We start from the raw sequence: 20586 nt of genomic DNA on the forward strand, positions 1-20586 counted from the left end.
TGTAATATAATACGAAGAATGTTTAGAACAAAACAAACTTTTGAATTGAGAATGAAACAAAATGATACAATAGGGCTACATTCATAGCAATGCTCTTTGATGTAGACCCTGATATAAATGAAATAGTGATAATGTAATGCATAATATATATTGAAACAAATTAAGTTGGTTTAGCCGCATCAATAGACTCTTGGAGGAGGTGGTGGAGAGTTATAGAGGTAGGGAAGGTGATAAGCCGGATGCTTGCGAACATGACGAGAAGGGGAAGGTGATTTATGAATATATGGTGGAGGAGGTGAAGAAGGTGGAGGTGGAGACTTGTAAACGTATGGAGGAGGCGGTGAAGGTGATGGTGGGGGAGGAGACTTGTACGCATATGGAGGAGGTGGTGAGGGGGAAGGCGGTGGTGGGGACTTGTAAACATATGGAGGAGGTGGTGAGGGGGAAGGTGGTGGTGGGGACTTGTAGACATATGGTGGTGGAGGTGAAGGAGAGGGAGGAGGTGGAGACTTGTAGACATAAGAAAGAGATAGTGATGCAGATGGTGGCGGAGGAGATTTGTAGACATATGGAGGCGGTGGTGAAGGAGAGGGAGGTGGAGGAGATTTGTAGACATATGGTGGAGGAGGTGAAGGAGAAGGAGGTGGTGGTGACTTGTAAATATAAGGTGGAGGTGGTGATGGGGATGGTGGTGGTGGGGACTTGTAGATGTAAGAAAGGGGTAGTGATGCAGATGGTGGAGGAGGAGACTTGTAGACATACTTAGGTTGTGGTGAAGGAGAGGGAGGTGGAGGAGATTTGTAGACATATGGCGGAGGAGGTGAAGGAGAAGGAGGTGGTGGTGACTTATAAATATAAGGTGGAGGTGGTGAAGGAGATGGCGGTGGTGGAGATTTGTATGTATATAATGGAGCTAATTTGGGGTAGAGGTGTGAGTGTTTTGCATGATGTGGGGTGTATTGTGATTGTGGATATTTTGCATGCTTTGGAGGTGGTGGAGATTTGTATGTATATAATGGAGTTAATTTGGGGTAGAGGTGCGAGTGTTTTGCATGATGTGGGGTGTATTGTGACTGTGGATATTTTGCATACTTCGGAGGTGGTGGGGATTTGTATTTATATAATGGAGTTAATTTGGGGTAGAGGTGTGAGTGTTTTGCATGATGTGGAGTGTATTGTGATTGTGGATATTTTGCATACTTTGGAGGCGGTGGGGATTTGTATGTATATATTGGAGTTAATTTTGGATAGGGATGTGAATGTTTTGCATGTTTTGGGATGTACTTTGATTGTGGATATTCTACATGTTTTGTAGGTAGTGGAGATTTGTGTTTATATAATGGAGTTAATTTGGGGTAGAAGTGTGAGTGTTTTGCATGATATGGGGTGTATTGTGATTGTGGATGTTTTGTATACTTTGGAGGTAGTGAGGTTTTGTAAGTATATAATGGAGTTAATTTAGGATAGAGATGTGAATGTTTTGAATGCTGTGGAGTGTATTTTGATTGTGGATATTCTGCATGCTTCGTAGGTGGTGGAGATTTGTGTTTATATAATGGAGTTAACTTGTGATTGGGGTGTGGGTGTTTCGCATAATAATATGGGGTTTTTTGTGACTCTGGATATTCTACATGTTTTAGAGGTGGTGGAGAGTAGTAGACTGGCTGGGATTCATATGGTTTATAAGCAGCAACATTGATACTAATACTAATTGCAATTAGGCAAAATGCCATTGCATAGATGAGTGGAGTTCCCATCTTTTATCAATGTGTGCAGCTACTCTTGTCTTTGGAATGTGCTTGCTTTGGAAATTAAAGTATGCATCATCCCTTTATATAGTGTTACCCTCTTTACAATTATGGCCTACAACATCTATTTGTGAAAGCATCAACAATCTTGTTTAACATTTTAAATTATATGTATGCTGCTCCATTACTCTTTTTCTTGAAAGCATTTTCAAGTTGAAGACTTGAAAGTACTGGTTCTCCACTAAGTGAGTTCATATTCTTTTAGTTTCACAATATAAAACAGAAATTAACAAAGTCAAGGAAGAGGGTTGGTAATAGCATGGCTGGATATAATATAACCATTTGTTAAATTCTATCGAATTTTGGAAAAACCACATAAAAGCCAACTATGGTTATTTTCATTTATTTTTAGAGAATCAGTGATTATGATGGAGAAAATCTAAATTATATAAAACATCACAAAGTCAAATGCCAAAGTTGTCTCTCTAATCTATCTATCTTTTTCTAGTTCTTAGCTAAATGATTTGGTTAATTCAAAAGAGAGTAAAAGTAAATGATCAAATTGTTGATTCAAATTATACTGCGAGGTCATTTTAGTCTAAATTTTACGAATAGGCAAATATTTGTAACACGTAAGTCATTTTAGTCATTCTATCAAGTTTTCTAGTTAGATGGTATGAGCTAAACGTTAAATTTATCTTTGACATCTTTGCATAGACGCCATCTCGGAGAGATTATTTTGTCTAAAAATGTACCATAACAATTTAATAATTTACTCATTCGAATGATCACATACACAAGAATATGGAAATTTGTGTTAGTTTTTTAGTTAAATTGTGAGGGTCGTTCAATTTTGCACTCAAATTTATAAAATAACAAATTAGTCCGATAAATTAAAGAATATTGATCAATTAGCCACTCCATTACAATATTTCTTGAGTAAACATCCATCAAAATCAATAAAAGACAGACATATATATCGCATCAAAACAAGCATGTAACATTTAAAATTTCCTTAAAAAAACATTTAAAATTGTGCAAGTTTTGGGAAAATGACTAAATTAATTGATTTTTAAGAGAAGAAATTGCTATTTCCCAAATTTGAAAGATTAAATTGATTGACCCTCACAGTTTCAAAGAAAAATGTGTAGAGAGCAAAACCAAAATTGTTATTTAATTGAAACAAAAACATATTTATTCATTAAAATATACCGATGGAGCATTTGATAGGGTTTTGATATTGAGGATTGCTGTATGGTGCGAGAAATCAAAGCACCACTGGCACACGAACCATGTAACATATTGATATTATACCTTCAAAATAAATTACAATCTATTACACATCATACGGTTCCTATTTGTTCGTCATTTCTTTGTTTTTCGTAGTTAGCATTGTCATACTATTAAGCTTTTCCCTTTGATATTTGAAATGACGTGCCAAGCACACTTAAAGATAGTACATAGACAAGTAGGTATTGTCATTGGAATGTATGATAACTCCTTGTGGGAATCACATCTCTTATGTGAACAATGTTATGCAAATTTGTAACAATTGATAGAAAAATAATGCTAGCATATCATATAAGGTGCCATTTAGCTTGAACCCATTGAGGTATTGGTCCATGATGGACCAATTTTTTCTACCATTAGATTAGACTATCCACAAAATCTTATCATGGTCCATCAACATCAAATCCAACTCATTTACTCTCTCTCATTGCATTCTCTTCTTCTTCCTTGGACTATGTCGAAAATCCATTCAGGTGAAGCCTAAAGTTGAATTTGTTTCTTTCATTGATGATTGTCCATTAATTCCTAAAGTCTTAGTGAAGCTTACTAGCTTTCTTCTATACTTTGAACAATTTTCTACTTCCCACCAATTTTAATCTCTCAAGAAAACTTAACCCACAAAGCAAAATGGAAAAGTCAGCTTCACCCAAAAAAAATAAATTGTTTTTTTTTTAGGAAACCCAAAAAAAATATATTGGAAACGGGTTATGTACATAAATGAAGAGTCTTGCTTCATTTGCATGTACAGTAATGCATTAGTTTTCCATCTTCCCCCATTGATTTTTAGTTTTTTTTCTACATCTGATTTTTTATAAAACAAAACATTTGACTCTTTTCCTTTAAAAAAAAAAAATTTGACTCTTTGATTATTTCATTTGTTGAACTTGCTGTTTTGCTATCTAGCGTTTAAGTTTTTTACAAGTTTACATTTTTTTAACGAGTAATTATAAGTTTACGTAAAGAAATCAATGTTAATTTAAATTGACAAAATTCCAGCAAAAGTGAGATTCATAAGATGGATGATCAAGATACCAAAATTATTCATGACCAGAAATTGTAACATTTTTCTCCCAAATTTTTTATTTTTGGATTGAGCTTTCGTTAAAAATGAACAAGAAAAAAGATTATTGTTGTATTCCATAGTTGGAAGAGAGAGAGAAGAGAGAAGGTACAATGAAAGGGATAGAGTTGGGTTAGATTTGATATGAGCAGAAGATAATAAGATCTAGTAGAAAATTTAATCAAATGGTGCAAAAAATTGGTCCATGATGAACCAATATTTGTAAGGGTCCATTTTATACGGAACCATCATAATCTAACACACCTTTTTAAACAAGCTCTCTATTATTGATCAAAATTTATGTATTCCGTTCAATCATGCGAGTTTCATTCTTTATTTTTTTATTTGGTAGTACACACTCTCAAACTGAAAAAATCCAAAAAATATTCAGCAAACTATAGAGTACATTGAAAAAATAGTATTTATCTCCAAAGAAAAAAATAATCAATTTAACAGTCTAAACTGATTTGTTGTTTTTTTCACCATCATCTTATGCTGTATAAGGTTTCTTGTTGATTGATAATTAAGCTCCACCAGAACCATATTTCTTTCCCAACATAAGCACCTGAAGTTTATCATAGCTTGCAAGCACACCAGCACCAGCAACTGCTCGAAGAATGTTTGCACCAGCACCTTTGAAGAGAGATTTTGGACCTTCAGTTTTCACAATTTGTGAGAAAGCATCCAAAGAACTCTTGTACTTTACAGCTTCACCTGATGTCATCATCATTCTTCTACGAACAGTGTCTAAAGGATAAGATGCTACACTAGCACCAACTGTAACAGCCCATCCTAGGGCAAAGCTAGCTAGGAAACTATCCTGAAATTTTGTAAAATAATATTTTAGAGCAGCAAATTTTGGTTATAAATAACATATAAGTAAATGCACACAAAAATGATTGATAACAAAGTTCGTCCAATACTCCAATTGTGTCAACATTTTCGACGGTAGAGTGGCTTGAGGAGTTTTTCCGCTATGCAATTCATAAGGTTACATAGTACAGTACAAAGTTAAAATACCATGATTTAATCTGCCCCTACCAATATTTTAAAAATTTGACGAAACAAAAATTTGGACAGATCGCTGTTTGGTTTGATCCTAATTGTAACACATTCTGATTGAACCGGATTGAACTGGTTGAAGTCTTGTTTGTTCAACCGGTTTTCTACTTTTTAATATATATTTTTTCTTGTCTATCGATTTATATGTTATCTGATTCAAGTGTTTAACTGTAGTTGAACTATGATTAGGAGGTTTCACTAGTTCAATTTCCGATTTGGATTTTAAAACATCGTCCCCTACTCACTTATGAGTGAATATGAGTCATACTTAACAGAATATGAAATTTTCATGTGTTTTTCTCTTTCATGTTCCGTCATGTTCAAAATCTTCATCCTTAACTAACTTTTTTCTCTTTCTTTTCAAAATCCTCTTCTATTTATCCTTTAAGGTAAAAACCTCCCACATTTTTTCTGCGTATTGGTTTTGACATGAGAGGATCCAAATCCATAGTAAGACAATCTTTAAGGAACATGTTATGTAATAATAATGAACATAAAATGAAGTGTAATGAAATGCCTCACTCTTACCTGAAACGTTCCTACCAAGAGCACTGGCTTAAGAGAATCATACAGTCCAAAATACAAACCACGGTACACAATGATTCCAACAACTGAAACATTGAAGCCGCGATAAAGACCAGCAATACCATCTGATTGCAATGTCTTCTTGTAGACATCAATCAAGCCATTGAATTGCCTCTCTCCACCTTTCTTCGTGGACTTGGCGTCGCTTGCAAGGCGAGTTCGAGCATAATCCAACGAGTAAACAAAGACGGAAGATGAAGCTCCTGCTGCAGCACCAGATGCAATATTTCCTGCAAAGACTTTCCAATATCCATCTCTCTCTTGCTTGAAGTTAAATAGCTTCTTAAAGTAGTCTTTGAATGCAAAGTTGAATGCCTGTAATAGATTAATCATGTTAGACATTTGGCCTAATTAACACACAACAAAGCGAAAATGTAATTTAGACATTGGCCTAAAGAAATAATTAATGCAGTTGAAAATTTGAAAGGAAACCTGTGTTGGAAAGTAACGGATAACATTGACGGTGTTTCCTCTCCAAAGCGAAGTAAATCCTTCATCTTTAACTGTTCTTCCAAAACAATCTCCAATACCCTTGTAAGGCTCAGAGAGCCTACCAGCCTTAATCATCTCATCTTGATTTTGAATCAGAAGCTTCACGCGCTCAATAGGAGCTGCTGCTGATTTTACCACTACTTAACTTGTATTCTAATTTAACATGCATTTTATCGATATGCATATTTTTTTGAGAATTAGAATATCCTTTTTGCGTTTTTTGTTTTTAGTTTGAGATGTTTACACCAATTTTGGCAGTCTTCCTATTTAGTTTTGTCGCAATTTCTTGGTCTAATATCTAAGGATTCAGACTGTGTCGTGTAATGTCATGTTTTTTGAACTTAATCTGAATTTTATTTCGTTCAAAACCTTATTCTGTTGTTAGCCTTTATTTCCTATGCATACTTTTATTATTTCTTTCTTTGCAAGCAAAGTTGTGCAACTGTGAATGAATTTTGAGGTGAGCATCACCTTTCCTTGGATCGGATTGCATATAGAGGAATGGAAAAATGATTCTGCAACAGGACTCGATGGTCTTTTGTTTTGTTAAATAAGTAGTCATTTATTTTACTGATGATCATTGTTTTTAACTAATAATATCATCATCAATTTAATTGTATTAATAATTATGGAACAACCGCTCAAAAAGAATTAATTATGGAACAGAATGTGAAGATACCAATGTGACGTCTAACGTCGTATATGAGGACGTATTTCGTAATGTGTGATGAAACTACATGCCAATGTACTAAAACTTTCATATTTCTTTTACCGAATTATTGATAGGATTACCGAATTTTCTATTATAATATTTTTCAGATTTTATACATTTTATGAAGTGTTTTTTTGTCTACTATGGATTATCACCTGTTCTTTTTTTCACTGTTACCAATTATATATTGCATTTTATTATTCGTATGTCAGTCCCTTAACAATAAACTCGTGCGACGCACGGGTCAACAATCTAGTAAACATATATTAATAAACTACCCCCTCCGTCTCATAATAAGTGAGCCTTTTGTAAAAAAATATTGTACCAAAATAACTGACCCATTTCACTTTTCAATGCAATATTAATTACTTTTTTTCTTCCAGTTATAACTCTAATTAATAATACTTTCATCACTTCTAATTCAATATACTCCACTTTGCATTTATGATCATGGTAAATGCACCAATACTTGAAAAGAACACTTAAAATCATTTTCACCTCTCTTTCATTTATACAATTTTCTTAATAAGTGTGAAATGAGCAAATTGCTCACTTAATTTAGGACGAAGAAAGTATAAACTAAATTTAAGTGTTGTATATTGCTCGGCTCGACGCAATCTATTCCGACCACAACTCACAATCTTGTTTACTTAGACCATCTCCAATGGGAGAGTCTTAACCTTTTAAGATCCGGTACCTCAATTGAGGATGAACTTTGTTGGGGTCTTACAAGACCCGAGTCTCACTTAAGACCCCATTCTTAAGTGGGATCCACACATTTTTAATATTAAAAATTTGATATGTAATGATATAAAATTGTTGATAGTTGATTAGTGTGTCCCATTTAAAAAAAGTGGGACCCACACATTTTTAATATTAAAAATTTGATATGTAATGATATAAAATTGTTGATAGTTGATTAGTGTGTCCCATTTAAAAAAATTGTGTGAGATGCTAGGTTGGAGGATTGAGTTTTTATTAGGTATTATTATTAATAGGTTGGAGGATTGAGTTTTTATTAGGTATTATTATTAAAAAATTATAAATAAGTGATGGAAAATGTTAACGAGTGCTCCGGGGCATTGGTTAAGGAAATTAAAAGAAGAAAGTGAAAGTCAAAAAAGACACTTTTTAATCTTTTAATGCATTGATTACACAGTTTTCAAAACAAATATTACTCCCTCCGTTTCAAAATGAGTGTCGTTTTAGGTGTTTACACACATATTAAGAAATGCAATGATTAAGAGAAAGAGAATGGTTATTTTACCAAATTATCCTTATTAACTATTGGTTAGTTTTAAAAGTAATACTTTGGAAGTAGTGTGCAGAGTATTAATTGGAGGGTACAATTGAAAATAAAAAGTTATTATTGCATTGGAAAATGAAAGCGACACTCATTTTGAAACAAATTTTTTTAGCTAAAACGACACTCATTTTGAAACGGAGGGAGTATTATATTTGCTTCCTTAACCAGTCCCGGGGCATTGATTAACAAGACCCGTAAGTGATATGTATACATGGGATATCCATTTAAATACTAAAAATGGATGTCTTTACTGTTCTTATGTAGTACTAACGGCCTTTTAATCTAGTCACTTTTATTTGGTTACACATAACTAACCAACCGCCCTTTATTTAAAGAGTTATGATTGGATTTGAGTATATATATAAAATGATTTTCACGTGAAGTATTAGTTTATGATATCTTTGAGATCGAATAGATGAGTTTGAGACAGCTCTGACTAGAGAGTTGGATTAAATAAAGTAGGAGTTTCAAGATTCTTTCCTAGTTGGCTTGTTTCGTCTTCATCGGAAAATATCGTAACTAATTCATTACTCTAAAAAAAGAAACTTTATCCCCACAAATCACAATAATTCTTTTTTGTAATAATAGAAGGTTTTGTTTCGTTGAATTGAATTTGCGTTCTCTGAAAAAATGGGATCATTGAAGAAGATGGATTCGGTTGAGCGCGATTTGAAGAACGATTCTCCAATATTATACGTTAACGGAATTCGTAGAGTTTTGCCTCATGACTTAGCTCATTTCACTCTACTTGAATATCTCAGAGGTATATATTATTATTATTATACTCAATTTTCTGCTTATTTATTTAAGGTGTTTGACTTAACGTATTTGAGATTATCTACTAATAATACAAGCACTTACGACACTTACTACTTGTGAGAACGTTTGGGAGAGCTTATAAAAACAACTTATAATTAGTCCGTCTGAATTGACTTATACGAGTTTATCTGATATAACCACTTGTGAGACTGTTTAGGAGAACTTATTACACGTTCATATGTTGATTTCAACATTTTTCCATAAGTTCAAGATAGTTTATGAAAATAGCTTATGGCTTATGCGGAAACAATTTTGCTTTATTTTATTGTGTGTAATAGAAATAGCATATTTATAAGCAATTATATGATAAGCGCTTGTGATATGAGCTGCAAAGTTAGTTGTTTATCCAAACAGGACTATGTCCATAAGCTATTTTCAGCTTATTTTTATAAGCTAGCTAATTAAAACAGTTCATAGTTAGTAAGACGACAAATTATCATTATTTTATATTGTTATAGAAATAATTGATACATTAGCACTTATGCCGTAAGTGCTTAGTAAGACCAATTTTTAGCTTAAGTTAAAGTCATTTGGTTCATGAACCAATTTCAGCAAGTTAATTGTCGATGCTGAGTCTTGAACTAATTTGAGTTGTGGTTTGGTTGATCACGAACCCTACATAAGCACTTCATGATTAAATTGAAATTTTGTTTTTTCATATGTACTTAATTTTGGTTTGTCAATTTAAATGTTTTCCTTTGTGAAGCTAAACTGATTATAGTTTTCCACTCTCTTTGGTATAAAAGATATAGGTCTGACAGGGACTAAACTAGGCTGCGGTGAAGGTGGTTGTGGAGCTTGTACTGTTATGGTTTCTCATTATGATACCAATTTGAGGAAAACCTTGTGAGTTTTTCTTTCTCATACTGTGCGCTCCTACTACTTTGGAAATGTTTCGTTCTTGTATCCTAACATAAGAAGGCTTACGATTTTAGTTTGAAAATATTCTTTCAGACACTATGCTATCAATGCTTGCTTAGCACCTCTGTATTCTGTTGAAGGGATGCATGTGATTACAGTCGAGGGACTTGGAAGCTGCAGGCTTGGATTGCACCCTATCCAGGTGATTGTTTATGATGTACTTTATTATTGTTTATGATGTACTCTATTATTTATTGGCTTTGGTTATTATCTTTTGTGTTATTTTGAATTGATATTTATCCATCAATACTTTGTACTTATTAGTGTGACATCCTTTCCAGGAATCTCTGGCTCGTACTCACGGTTCACAATGTGGATTTTGTACACCTGGTTTTGTCATGTCCATGTATGCGTTATTGCGGTCAAGTCAAACACCGCCTAGTGAAGAACAAATTGAAGAATGCCTTGCTGGAAATTTATGCCGATGCACGGGTTACAGAGCAATACTGGATGCATTCCGGGTCTTTGCCAAAACTAATAACATGTTATATACTGGCGTTTCTTCAATGAGCCTTCAAGAAGGCCAGTCTGTTTGCCCATCAACCGGGAAACCCTGTTCATGCAACTTAGACAGTGTAAATGATAAGTGTGTAGAAAGTGTTGATAGACATAAACCTACTTCCTATAATGAAGTAGACGGGACCAAATATACAGAAAAGGAGCTCATTTTTCCTCCTGAGCTGTTGTTAAGGAAACCAACCTTCTTAAATTTGACTGGATTTGGAGGGCTAATGTGGTATCGGCCTTTAACACTTAACAACGTATTGGATTTAAAAGCCAAATATCCTGATGCGAAGTTGTTAGTTGGTAATACTGAGGTAGGAATTGAGATGAGATTGAAGAGAATACAATATCAAGTTCTGGTTTCTGTAATGCATGTGCCAGAACTAAACGTTTTGGAAGCAACGGATGATGGCATAGAGATAGGTGCTGCAGTGAGATTATCCATTCTCTTGAATTTTTTCAGGAAGGTTGTGACTGAGCGAGCTGCTCATGAAACTTCATCTTGTAAAGCCTTTATTGAGCAACTAAAATGGTTTGCTGGATCACAGATAAGAAACGTTTCATCAATTGGTGGAAATATATGTACTGCCAGCCCAATATCAGACTTGAATCCTCTCTGGATGGCAGCCAGAGCAAAGTTTCGAATTATTGACACAAAAGGGAACATCAAGACAGTACTAGCAGAAAATTTCTTCCTGGGTTATCGCAAGGTGGATTTGGCATCTGATGAAATTCTTCTGTCAGTATTCTTGCCATGGAATAGGACCTTTGAGTTTGTAAAAGAATTTAAACAGTCCCATAGAAGGGATGATGATATTGCAATTGTAAATGCGGGTATTCGTGTTCATCTTAAGGAACACAGCGAAAACTGGGTTGTTGCTGATGCATCACTTGTTTATGGTGGGGTAGCACCATGTTCACTTTCTGCCATAAAAACTAAGGAATTTCTCATTGGAAAGATTTGGGACCAAGTCATGTTGCAAAATGCATTGAAAATTCTGCAAAAGGATATAATACTTAAGGAAGATGCTCCTGGTGGAATGGTAGAGTTCCGGAAATCTTTGACTCTGAGTTTCTTTTTTAAATTTTTTCTATGGGTGTCTCATCAAATGGATGGCATCAAAGAGTCTATACCAATATCCCATCTATCTGCAGTGCACTCGGTCCACCGGCCACCAGCTACAGGGTCTCAGGACTATGAAATTATGAAGCACGGGACATCTGTTGGTTCTCCCGAGGTTCATCAATCTTCAAGACTTCAGGTTCGTTGAGCTTATAATGTAAACTCATGTCGCAAATTTAACAATTATGCATTCATCTATAGATTTGTTAGTGTTCTACGCACTCAAGCATGCTTGTATCTTCTTTTCTACTGCTTCTCTTGTTGTTTAACTTTAAAAAATATGACATTGTGAAGGACTAGATCATTATACTTATCTCTGTTGCGGAATTTCTAACTGTAAAAAGTCAGATGTTAAACATGAGATGCATCCCAATGAATCCTGTATTGTCTATTGTTCCCACTAATGAAACGAAAATTTTAACCTCAAGTCCTCAATGTTGGCTATATCTGCTTTTTCCTAATAACATTCTTGCATCAAGGCATGTTACTGACATTGATGCCTTTGAGGGTCATTCAATAACAGACATACATGTTTTTTATTAAGACTAGAGAGAGAGAATGAAATGTGAATATTATTTGATTATATTTGAGTACAAGCATAAAGACTGTTATTTAGACACACGATAATCAAGCAACAGGAAATGAAATATCCTAATAATTATAGGCTATCCTAAAGATGCTTTCAGAAAATAGAAAAAGGAAAGAGTGAAATACTCTATCCTAAAATAGTGTTATTTACATATTTACAACATACCATCTCAAGCTGGTGAATGGATGTTCAACATTCCCGGCTTGCAAGAAGCTGATAAAATCGCTCCGTGCAAAAGGTCTTAACTTTTAACTAGTACATTTACTAGCCAATGTTCAGAAGGAACACATGATATATTAATTGAGTCTTTCGTAGATTTGTTTCTTGTTGTATATATTGATTGCTTGCATCCTTTGTTACCTCCTCTTTCTCTCTACAATGTTTTTAATTGTTATTCTCTATCTTTCTGTTATGTTTGGCTTGCATTGTCTCTTTAGAAAATTATGTCTTTCTCTATTTAGTAAAATGTTGGCTTCATGATTCTTAAAACTTACGTTCAGGTTACAGGAGAAGCATTATATGCTGATGACACACCAATGCCTCCAAATGGCTTGCATGCTGCCTTAGTTTTGAGTAGAAAACCCCATGCCCGAATACTTTCAATTGATGATTCAGTGGCCAGGTCTTCACCTGGATTTGTGGGCTTGTTTCTAGCCAAAGATATACCAGGTGATAATATGATTGGAGCAGTTGTTGCTGATGAGGAGCTTTTTGCCGTAGAATATGTCACCTGCGTGGGTCAGGTATCCAGCTTACTGAATATTCTCTCAGTTATGATCTGTTTTTTTTTTTTATTTTTTTTTATATAATTTTGAGCTTAAAGGGAATGGAGTTGTCCTGCTTCCTTTGTGTGGCATTTGCAGTTTGTGCCCGTTCTTAACTGACGGTGTCATGTTATGAAATGAAGATCTTCAAAGTCACTTGCAAAACAGAAGAAAATTATGATATGCAATGCATTAGATGTAAATATATATTGTGCACATGCATGAATTAGACTTGTAGTGCATACTATAGCTAGTGAGGAGACTTGTATTATTTTGGTATACAACACTTTACGATCTACGTATTACAGTTTTATAATTCGCATATGTAAAGAAGACTAGTATGTTCTACTTCTCCTTATTCAAGACTCACGTCTCTTCATGCATTGACTTTTATTCTCACACTTTTCATTATTCTCTATTGTACCCTGTAATCCTTGCCTGCAATTTTTTTCACACAAGCATACTGTAATAAAATCGGGTTGCTGAACCGAGTTGGAGCCTCTAGAATATTCTACAACGATCTTATCAACTCATAATACAATAAATTGTAGTTCCAGATCTCATATAGTATCATGATGATTTTCCCAATTCACCGCGTGTACCTGTTCTCAATCACTCTGAATGCCCACTTAGCCTTGTACTATCAACTATCTTTCACTTTCGGCATATTTATGAACAAATCTTGAAGTTGAATTTGGTGGATGACCTATAAAGTGTTGGTTATGAATTATTGTGGAATATATAGTCTTGCATGCCTTTTGCCATTATTAGTTGATTGGTTTTACATGTATTTTCCAGGTAATAGGGGTTGTTGTGGCTGATACTCATGAAAATGCAAAGACAGCAGCAAGAAAAGTTCACATTGAGTATGAAGAGCTCCCTGCTATCTTGTCAATACAGGACGCCATCAATGCTAGAAGTTTTCATCCCAACACAGAAAAGCACATGAGAAAAGGTGATGTTGATCACTGTTTTCAGTCTGGCAAGTGTGACAGAATAATTGAGGGGGAAGTTCAGATAGGAGGTCAGGAACACTTTTATCTGGAGCCACATGGCAGTTTGGTATGGACAGTGGATGGTGGAAACGAAGTTCATATGATATCATCTACTCAAGTAAGTTACACAATTTTGTAGTGAATGCCTACAATTTATATTTTATGTATCTTTTGGAAATTGCAGTTTCTGAAATCTTTTGCTTGTTTCATTGTATCGATTGCATTATGGAAATTTCAGCCAAGTATTACTCAACCACTTATTTGTTTTTGTATAATTAAGTGTCAAGAACTGCAGATCAGTATAACGATGTTCAAGAATTAACAAATAACAATGGACAATGTTACAGAACCATTATGCCAGCTTTGTCTTTGGCATAGTTAATATTTCTTTGCTACTATGTTTTTTTATGCTGTCCAACCCTAAGTGGAAATGGAATTTTCCTTTGAAAAAACCATCTTATAAGGTGGTGGTAATAGGGACATTTCAAATTGTATTTTATGATGACAATTCCATTGAAAAGGATTCTCAAACTAAACAACTTGACATGTTCTGGCTTGGAAGAAATAACTGCATTGTGATAATACCATTGTGTTATTGCAGGCCCCTCAGAAGCACCAGAAATATGTTTCTCATGTTCTTGGTCTTCCCATGTCAAAGGTAGTTTGCAAAACAAAGCGAATTGGTGGTGGATTTGGGGGAAAGGAGACAAGATCAGCTTTTATTGCTGCTGCAGTTTCAGTTCCAGCATATCTGTTAAATAGACCAGTGAAAATCATACTGGATCGAGATGTAGACATGATGATAACTGGGCAACGCCATAGTTTTTTAGGGAAGTATAAGGTATTTCTTTCTTTACATAAATAGATTTTATTTGTCTATTTCATCCCACATCAATATTTAGTGTAAAACTAAATCCTGTGAATTATTTTCATTTAAATGTCATCTAGGTCTAAGAGCTACTGATTCATTCTGTTTGTGCCAGAAATATACGAATTTGACAATATCTTGATATTTCTGAGTGATGCTTGAAATGGTGGCATATAATATACTGTTGAGCACCCTACTTTTTCTCATTTTGATGCCCATTGGCCCTTGTTTTGCTTTCTTACAACAACAACCAAGATTTATCCCACTATTTAGTATTGAAATGCTGTAAAAAAAAGAATTTGACACAGGAGAAACGGTCAGCCTTGTTTTGTTTCTCTCACCCTTGGTTTCTTTCATCCCAATGTTTCTGTCCATTGTTTGAGACTTCGGGTGCAGTATTAGCATTGGTTTCTTCATTTTTGATGTGGTTGGGTAATTAATTAGAGGTATTATTTGATTCAGGTTGGATTTACAAATGAAGGGAAGGTGCTTGCACTGGATCTTGAAATTTATAACAACGCTGGAAATTCACTGGATTTGTCACTTGCTATCCTTGAACGTGCTATGTTTCATTCAGATAATGTGTATGAAATACCAAATGTGAGGATAATGGGAAGGGTTTGCTTCACTAATTTTCCTAGCAATACCGCTTTTCGTGGATTTGGTGGCCCTCAAGGCATGCTTATTACTGAAAACTGGATTCAGAGGATTGCTGTGGAACTCGATATGAGCCCAGAAGTGATAAAGGTAAGATATAAAATTTTGGATTATTGTCAATTTGGAGTTATGAAATTGTACTGTCATCCTACTTGATGTTGGATTTTCTTGTGAATCTTCCTAAACTAAGTTTCCTTTCAGGAAATTAATTTTCAAGGTGAAGGATCCATTTTGCATTATGGCCAGATACTTGAGCACTGCCCTCTAACCCAGCTATGGAATGAACTGAAGTTATCCTGTGACTTTGTGAAGACACGCGAAGAAGTTGACAAATTCAATGCTCACAACCGCTGGAGGAAGCGTGGCATTGCTATGGTTCCTACTAAGTTTGGTATATCCTTTACAACGAAGTTTATGAACCAGGTAAATTCTGACTTCCATCATGTTTTGAAAAAAGAAGAAGTGATCTTACATGAAATTCTAGGAAATTCATGGATGATTAGAAGGAAGCTTGTCAAGTTTGTTTTATATGTTGTTGTGGAAACAATTTTCTGGCATAAGATTGGATAGCTTCTGCAAGGGATAGGTTCAGAGGTTATTTATCTGTTAAAGATGTCTCCTAATTTGGTTTCAATTTTTTTTATTTGAATTTTAAAACTTTTCCGTGTTCACTTGTATACTATTGGTGATTAAGCTTTCCCAGGAAAAGCATTTCATTTGAACTCTTGAGCACTTTACCTGTTAAATAGGCTAACACATTACCATTTAGTGAAGGATTCAAGTTTATTATTCCTCTAAGCACCAATAAACTTTATTAAACCTCTCTTGATGCTAAGAAAGTAAACAAAGATTAAGAATTGTGATCAAGGGTAGGGAATTTGTAGTATGAAGCAGAAAATGTGGGTTGCGGGTTATACATCACTTCAAATTTTAAATTATAACATATGCGGCTGAGTCTATCATCTTAAGAGTAAGGGTTTTATATGCTAGATTAGTTGTATATTACTAAGCTCAACCGTTAATAAAAACCCCACGATGCTAGTAATGTGACTAAATACAATAAAATCTGTGTTAAAACAACATAGAATGGAAAGCAAGAAATAACTTGTAAATAAAAAAATTGAAAGAGCTTGATGGGTTAAATGCCACATATATAGTCTATTGTTTCAAAAATTCATTTGAGTGGTTGATATTTTCACGGTATTGATCGACATTACTTCCTAATTGTGCTTGATATTTTTGAGGTGCTTTTCATTGAAGATTTCATTTCTGTTTCATATTCCTATTTTCTTAGTTATGAAATAATTGCATTATTAGAATAGAGATAACATCATGCTTGCATATTTTCTCAACAACTGTAGGCAGGTGCTCTGGTTAATGTTTATACAGATGGAACTGTCTTAGTTACCCATGGGGGTGTGGAAATGGGGCAAGGTTTACATACGAAAGTTGCTCAGATCGCAGCATCAGCTTTCAATATCCCCCTTAGTTCTGTGTTTATATCAGAAACAAGTACTGACAAGGTATTAAGTTACTCTTTTAAAAGATATCAAGAACTTGTGAAAATTATGTACGAACGGCTCTCTTCTCTTCATAAACATTCATAAATTTTAATAGGGTTTAATCTATTTAGGGTCCATTTGAATTGGCTTATTGTTTGCTTACTTGTGCTTATCTACTGACATAAGCATGTGACATACATATATGATATATTTACAAACACATGTATTAGTCTTCACTTAATTATTATTGTAAAAAAAATCGTCACTTAATTATTTCATTTTGAATACACTTGTATATTAGATTATTATAATATATACGACACTAGTTTGATTTTTAAAATTTAATGTCTAAATAATAATTTTGCATTGTGGAGATTGGTAAATTTTTAAAATAATGTCGTGATATATTATGGTATTTTATAAATTATTAGTATAATTTTAGTTATGGTTTGACTCTTCAATCATTTAATTTTAAAAAATTATAACATCTTATTAGTATTAGTAGTAACACATCTAAACGCTTCAATTTTTGTAAGTACTTTTCAATGTACATATCAAAACACAATTAGTTTACTCAATGAAACACTTACGACATAAGCTCTCATGTTATAGAGTATAAACTATTATGCTATAAGAACTTAAATAAGTTTTGTATCCAAACGGGGCTTAATGTCTATGACAAATGATATACACAAGATTTCCTTACAACATGGTTGAAACACAGTGTGTGTGTGTGTGTGTTGTGTTATTTTTTTTTTTGGAAATTAGAGTCTGCCAATAATATCAGGTAAATGGTGGTAATATATTATTTCCTTCTCTCCTTCCCATTGTTATTTTAATAGAAAAGCAACACAGGCATAATATCTTTTCATATAAAACTTCAACGAATCTCCAAAGTAATTTCATAAAATAACTAAAGCTTCCAAGACAAGATAAAAATGATAGTTGGTTTTTTGCAACCTTGCTGATTATATTTTGAAATTGGGATATAGTATCATGCAGTGCTTCTCTGTTTTACCGGATTACCCTTTTCTTTTTCGTCCCTTTCCTCTTTATTGGATCTGTGCCTATTCTTTCCGATGCTAAGTTGTTTTCATTTCTTCGTGCTTGCTGTAATTAGGTTCCTAATTCTTCTCCAACAGCAGCTTCTGCAAGTTCTGATATGTATGGAGCGGCAGTTTTAGATGCATGTGAGCAAATAAAGGCACGCATGGAACCTATTACTTCTCGACATAACTTCAACTCGTTTGCTGAGGTATGCTTGTATTTGCAGTTTTTGTTTCTCAGTCTATGAAGTGATCCTCTCATAATAAATGACTAGAAAACCAAATTAATTAATTGTACCACTGAAGTTTCTTTTTTTATTATAAATTTTATACACATGCTGAGAGTTGGCAAGTTGAGAGGAAATCAAGAAAGTATTGAGAATATTCGAAGTTCTTCGAAAATAACATTTACTAGATATTATATATATTTTTCCTATTTGATTTGTTCAAAAAATATATATTTTTCGTATGAATATATTCGGTTTCATTAAGAATAAAAAAATACATACGATTACAGTAGTTCAAGGCTTGTGTAAGAAATTACATGTACTATATCAGAATCTTATTGATAGGATTTGGATTCTCCAAATTCACTTTAAAGGTGAAAACGAGGAATTACAGCCGTGTACATGTATAACAAATTACATTGTTGTTTAAACTTTGACCATTGATTTTCCAGTTAGCGGTTAACTCCTTATTTTCCCCTCTGAAGTGGGGTATCCCTACAAAAGGTATATGTTGTATAGGTTTGTCAACAAGTTCTAATTACAGGTAGCTTTTGTGATTGTATCTGCTGTTATGAAGTGCCCTGTGTTTGAAAACTACTGAACATGTTTGGTTATGCTTTTGTTGTTTTCAGCTAGTTAATGCATGCTATATGGAGAGAATAGACCTTTCTGCCCATGGATTTTATATCACACCTGATATTAATTTTGATTGGATCACGGGTAAAGGAAGTCCTTTTAGCTATTTCACTTACGGGGCTGCATTTGCCGAGGTTGAAATTGACACCTTGACTGGAGATTTTCACACTAGGGCGGCAAACATAATTTTAGATCTTGGTTATTCTCTGAACCCAGCGATTGATGTTGGCCAGGTGCTTTTCTTTTACAATTGTACATTATTCTTTTTATTGATTTCCGAATAAGGAAGGAATTTATTAAAGATGGAGAATCAAGAGAGGATAGGAATTTCACTAATCAAAATGAGGATTTTGAATGAAAAAAACAAAAAATAGTTTACTTATATTTTATATAGTGAATAAATTTTAGCTTTCGTCAATAATTTTATATTTGTGTTAATCGTTTTTTCAACAAATTGCCTGTGTTGACTTTATAATTGATTGTAAGACTTTATTTGATCAGGATAACATAATGTTTGTTTGTATGAAATTATCTTCACTTTGAGAGAATTGTAAAAATATTCAAAAGCTGTTCTCCTGGAATTCTTTATTGCTGAATGTGGGATGTTTGGTTCTGGATTCTCGTTATATGAACTTTTTCTGTAAAAGATGAAAGATGTTTTTCTGGTTGTAGAATATTTAAAACTCTCAAAAATATCCTCTGAATTACAACTTCCTACCTTTATTTTTCCTCCCCATTTTTGGAAATAGTTTTTTAATATATTTGTGCATGATACATTCATATTTAATTTATTGCTAAATATGTTCACAGATCGAAGGAGCTTTTATTCAAGGTTTGGGTTGGGTTGCTTTAGAAGAGCTTAAATGGGGAGATAGAGCACATAAATGGATCCCCTCTGGGTGGCTTAACACTTGTGGACCTGGAGCTTATAAAATTCCTTCTATAAATGATGTTCCCTTGAAATTTAATGTCTCGCTTTTGAAGGTATGTTCCTGAACCCTGAACATGTTTCAGTTCTTTTCTTGAGCTATGTCACCTGATGAGACAGTGGAGTCATAGGTGTAATCCAAGGCATAATAGTATCCGACTCACATTTTGGTTATTTGGCTATCTGTGATGCATACTGAACTTGAAGATAGCAGCTACATATTAACTTTCTTTTGTTGTGTAATCTAACTTGCAGGGTCATCCAAATGTAAAGGCAATCCATTCGTCTAAAGCAGTTGGTGAGCCTCCGTTTTTCCTAGCATCAGCTGCATTCTTTGCCATCAAGGATGCCATCAGAGCTGCAAGAGTTGAAACGGGGTGCACCGACTGGTTTCCTCTTGATAGTCCAGCAACTCCTGAGAGAATTCGGATGGCTTGTTTAGACGAATTTACATCATCTTTTCTTAACTCAGATTTCCATCCCAAACTTAGTGTTTGATACTATATTTATTCATTTATTAAGTTCCTTGCTATATCAACATGTGAAATCTACAAAGAGAGCATCATATGTACATACACTTGATAGAAAATAAGTTATATAGGGGCGTGAGAGCACCAATAATGGACTCAATTCTAGAGAATGTCCAAAATCTCACACCTAGACATGATGTGGCAACTGCAGCGCTGCACCGAAGCAATAGAACTTACACTTTCATCTGGTAATATTATCTGTTTGATTTCTATATTTCATTT

The 20586-nt window shown here is 34.1% G+C and overlaps 3 protein-coding genes across 3 annotated transcripts; 1 reads left to right on the plus strand and 2 right to left on the minus strand.

Annotated features, from left to right (window-relative positions):
- Positions 1–21: 21 nt before the first annotated feature.
- LOC146951015 (uncharacterized) lies at positions 22–1893 on the minus strand. Its single transcript, XM_085746982.1, has one exon. It carries the CDS (start codon positions 1755–1757, stop codon positions 180–182), a length of 1578 nt encoding a protein of 525 aa, XP_085603108.1. The 5' UTR covers positions 1758–1893; the 3' UTR covers positions 22–179.
- Positions 1894–4363: 2470 nt separating this feature from the next.
- LOC146951016 (ADP/ATP translocase, mitochondrial) lies at positions 4364–6373 on the minus strand. The gene is made up of 3 exons (XM_085746987.1): positions 6178–6373; positions 5689–6060; positions 4364–4918 (listed from the first exon to the last, which is right to left on the minus strand). Exons 1-3 carry the CDS (start codon positions 6310–6312, stop codon positions 4622–4624), a joined length of 804 nt encoding a protein of 267 aa, XP_085603113.1. The 5' UTR covers positions 6313–6373; the 3' UTR covers positions 4364–4621.
- Positions 6374–8737: 2364 nt separating this feature from the next.
- Positions 8738–20578, plus strand: LOC146951017 (xanthine dehydrogenase 1-like). The gene is made up of 14 exons (XM_085746983.1): positions 8738–9018; positions 9821–9920; positions 10029–10137; positions 10277–11761; positions 12712–12954; positions 13774–14088; positions 14572–14811; positions 15301–15585; positions 15697–15918; positions 16857–17018; positions 18118–18252; positions 18903–19139; positions 19717–19890; positions 20090–20578. Exons 1-14 carry the CDS (start codon positions 8886–8888, stop codon positions 20330–20332), a joined length of 4083 nt encoding a protein of 1360 aa, XP_085603109.1. The 5' UTR covers positions 8738–8885; the 3' UTR covers positions 20333–20578.
- The last annotated feature ends 8 nt before the right edge of the window (positions 20579–20586 follow it).

This window comes from Medicago sativa, chromosome 2 (genome assembly GCF_051527215.1).
Source record: "Medicago sativa cultivar Bolivia chromosome 2, Bolivia_mono, whole genome shotgun sequence".
Classification (NCBI taxonomy): Eukaryota; Viridiplantae; Streptophyta; class Magnoliopsida; order Fabales; family Fabaceae; genus Medicago; species Medicago sativa.

Excerpts from the sequence above, each read along its gene's own strand:
- LOC146951017 (XM_085746983.1), top strand. The coding sequence starts at position 8,886 with ATGGGATCATTGAAGAAGATGGATTCGGTTGAGCGCGATTTGAAGAAC. Across the intron at positions 9,921-10,028 it reads ACCAATTTGAGGAAAACCTT|ACACTATGCTATCAATGCTT; the intron begins GTGAGTTTTTCT and ends ATATTCTTTCAG. Across the intron at positions 17,019-18,117 it reads CAGAAACAAGTACTGACAAG|GTTCCTAATTCTTCTCCAAC; the intron begins GTATTAAGTTAC and ends TGCTGTAATTAG.
- LOC146951016 (XM_085746987.1), bottom strand. The coding sequence starts at position 6,312 with ATGATTAAGGCTGGTAGGCTCTCTGAGCCTTACAAGGGTATTGGAGAT. Across the intron at positions 6,061-6,177 it reads TCCGTTACTTTCCAACACAG|GCATTCAACTTTGCATTCAA; the intron begins GTTTCCTTTCAA and ends AATCTATTACAG. Across the intron at positions 4,919-5,688 it reads TCTTGGTAGGAACGTTTCAG|GATAGTTTCCTAGCTAGCTT; the intron begins GTAAGAGTGAGG and ends ACAAAATTTCAG.
- LOC146951015 (XM_085746982.1), bottom strand. The coding sequence starts at position 1,757 with ATGGGAACTCCACTCATCTATGCAATGGCATTTTGCCTAATTGCAATT.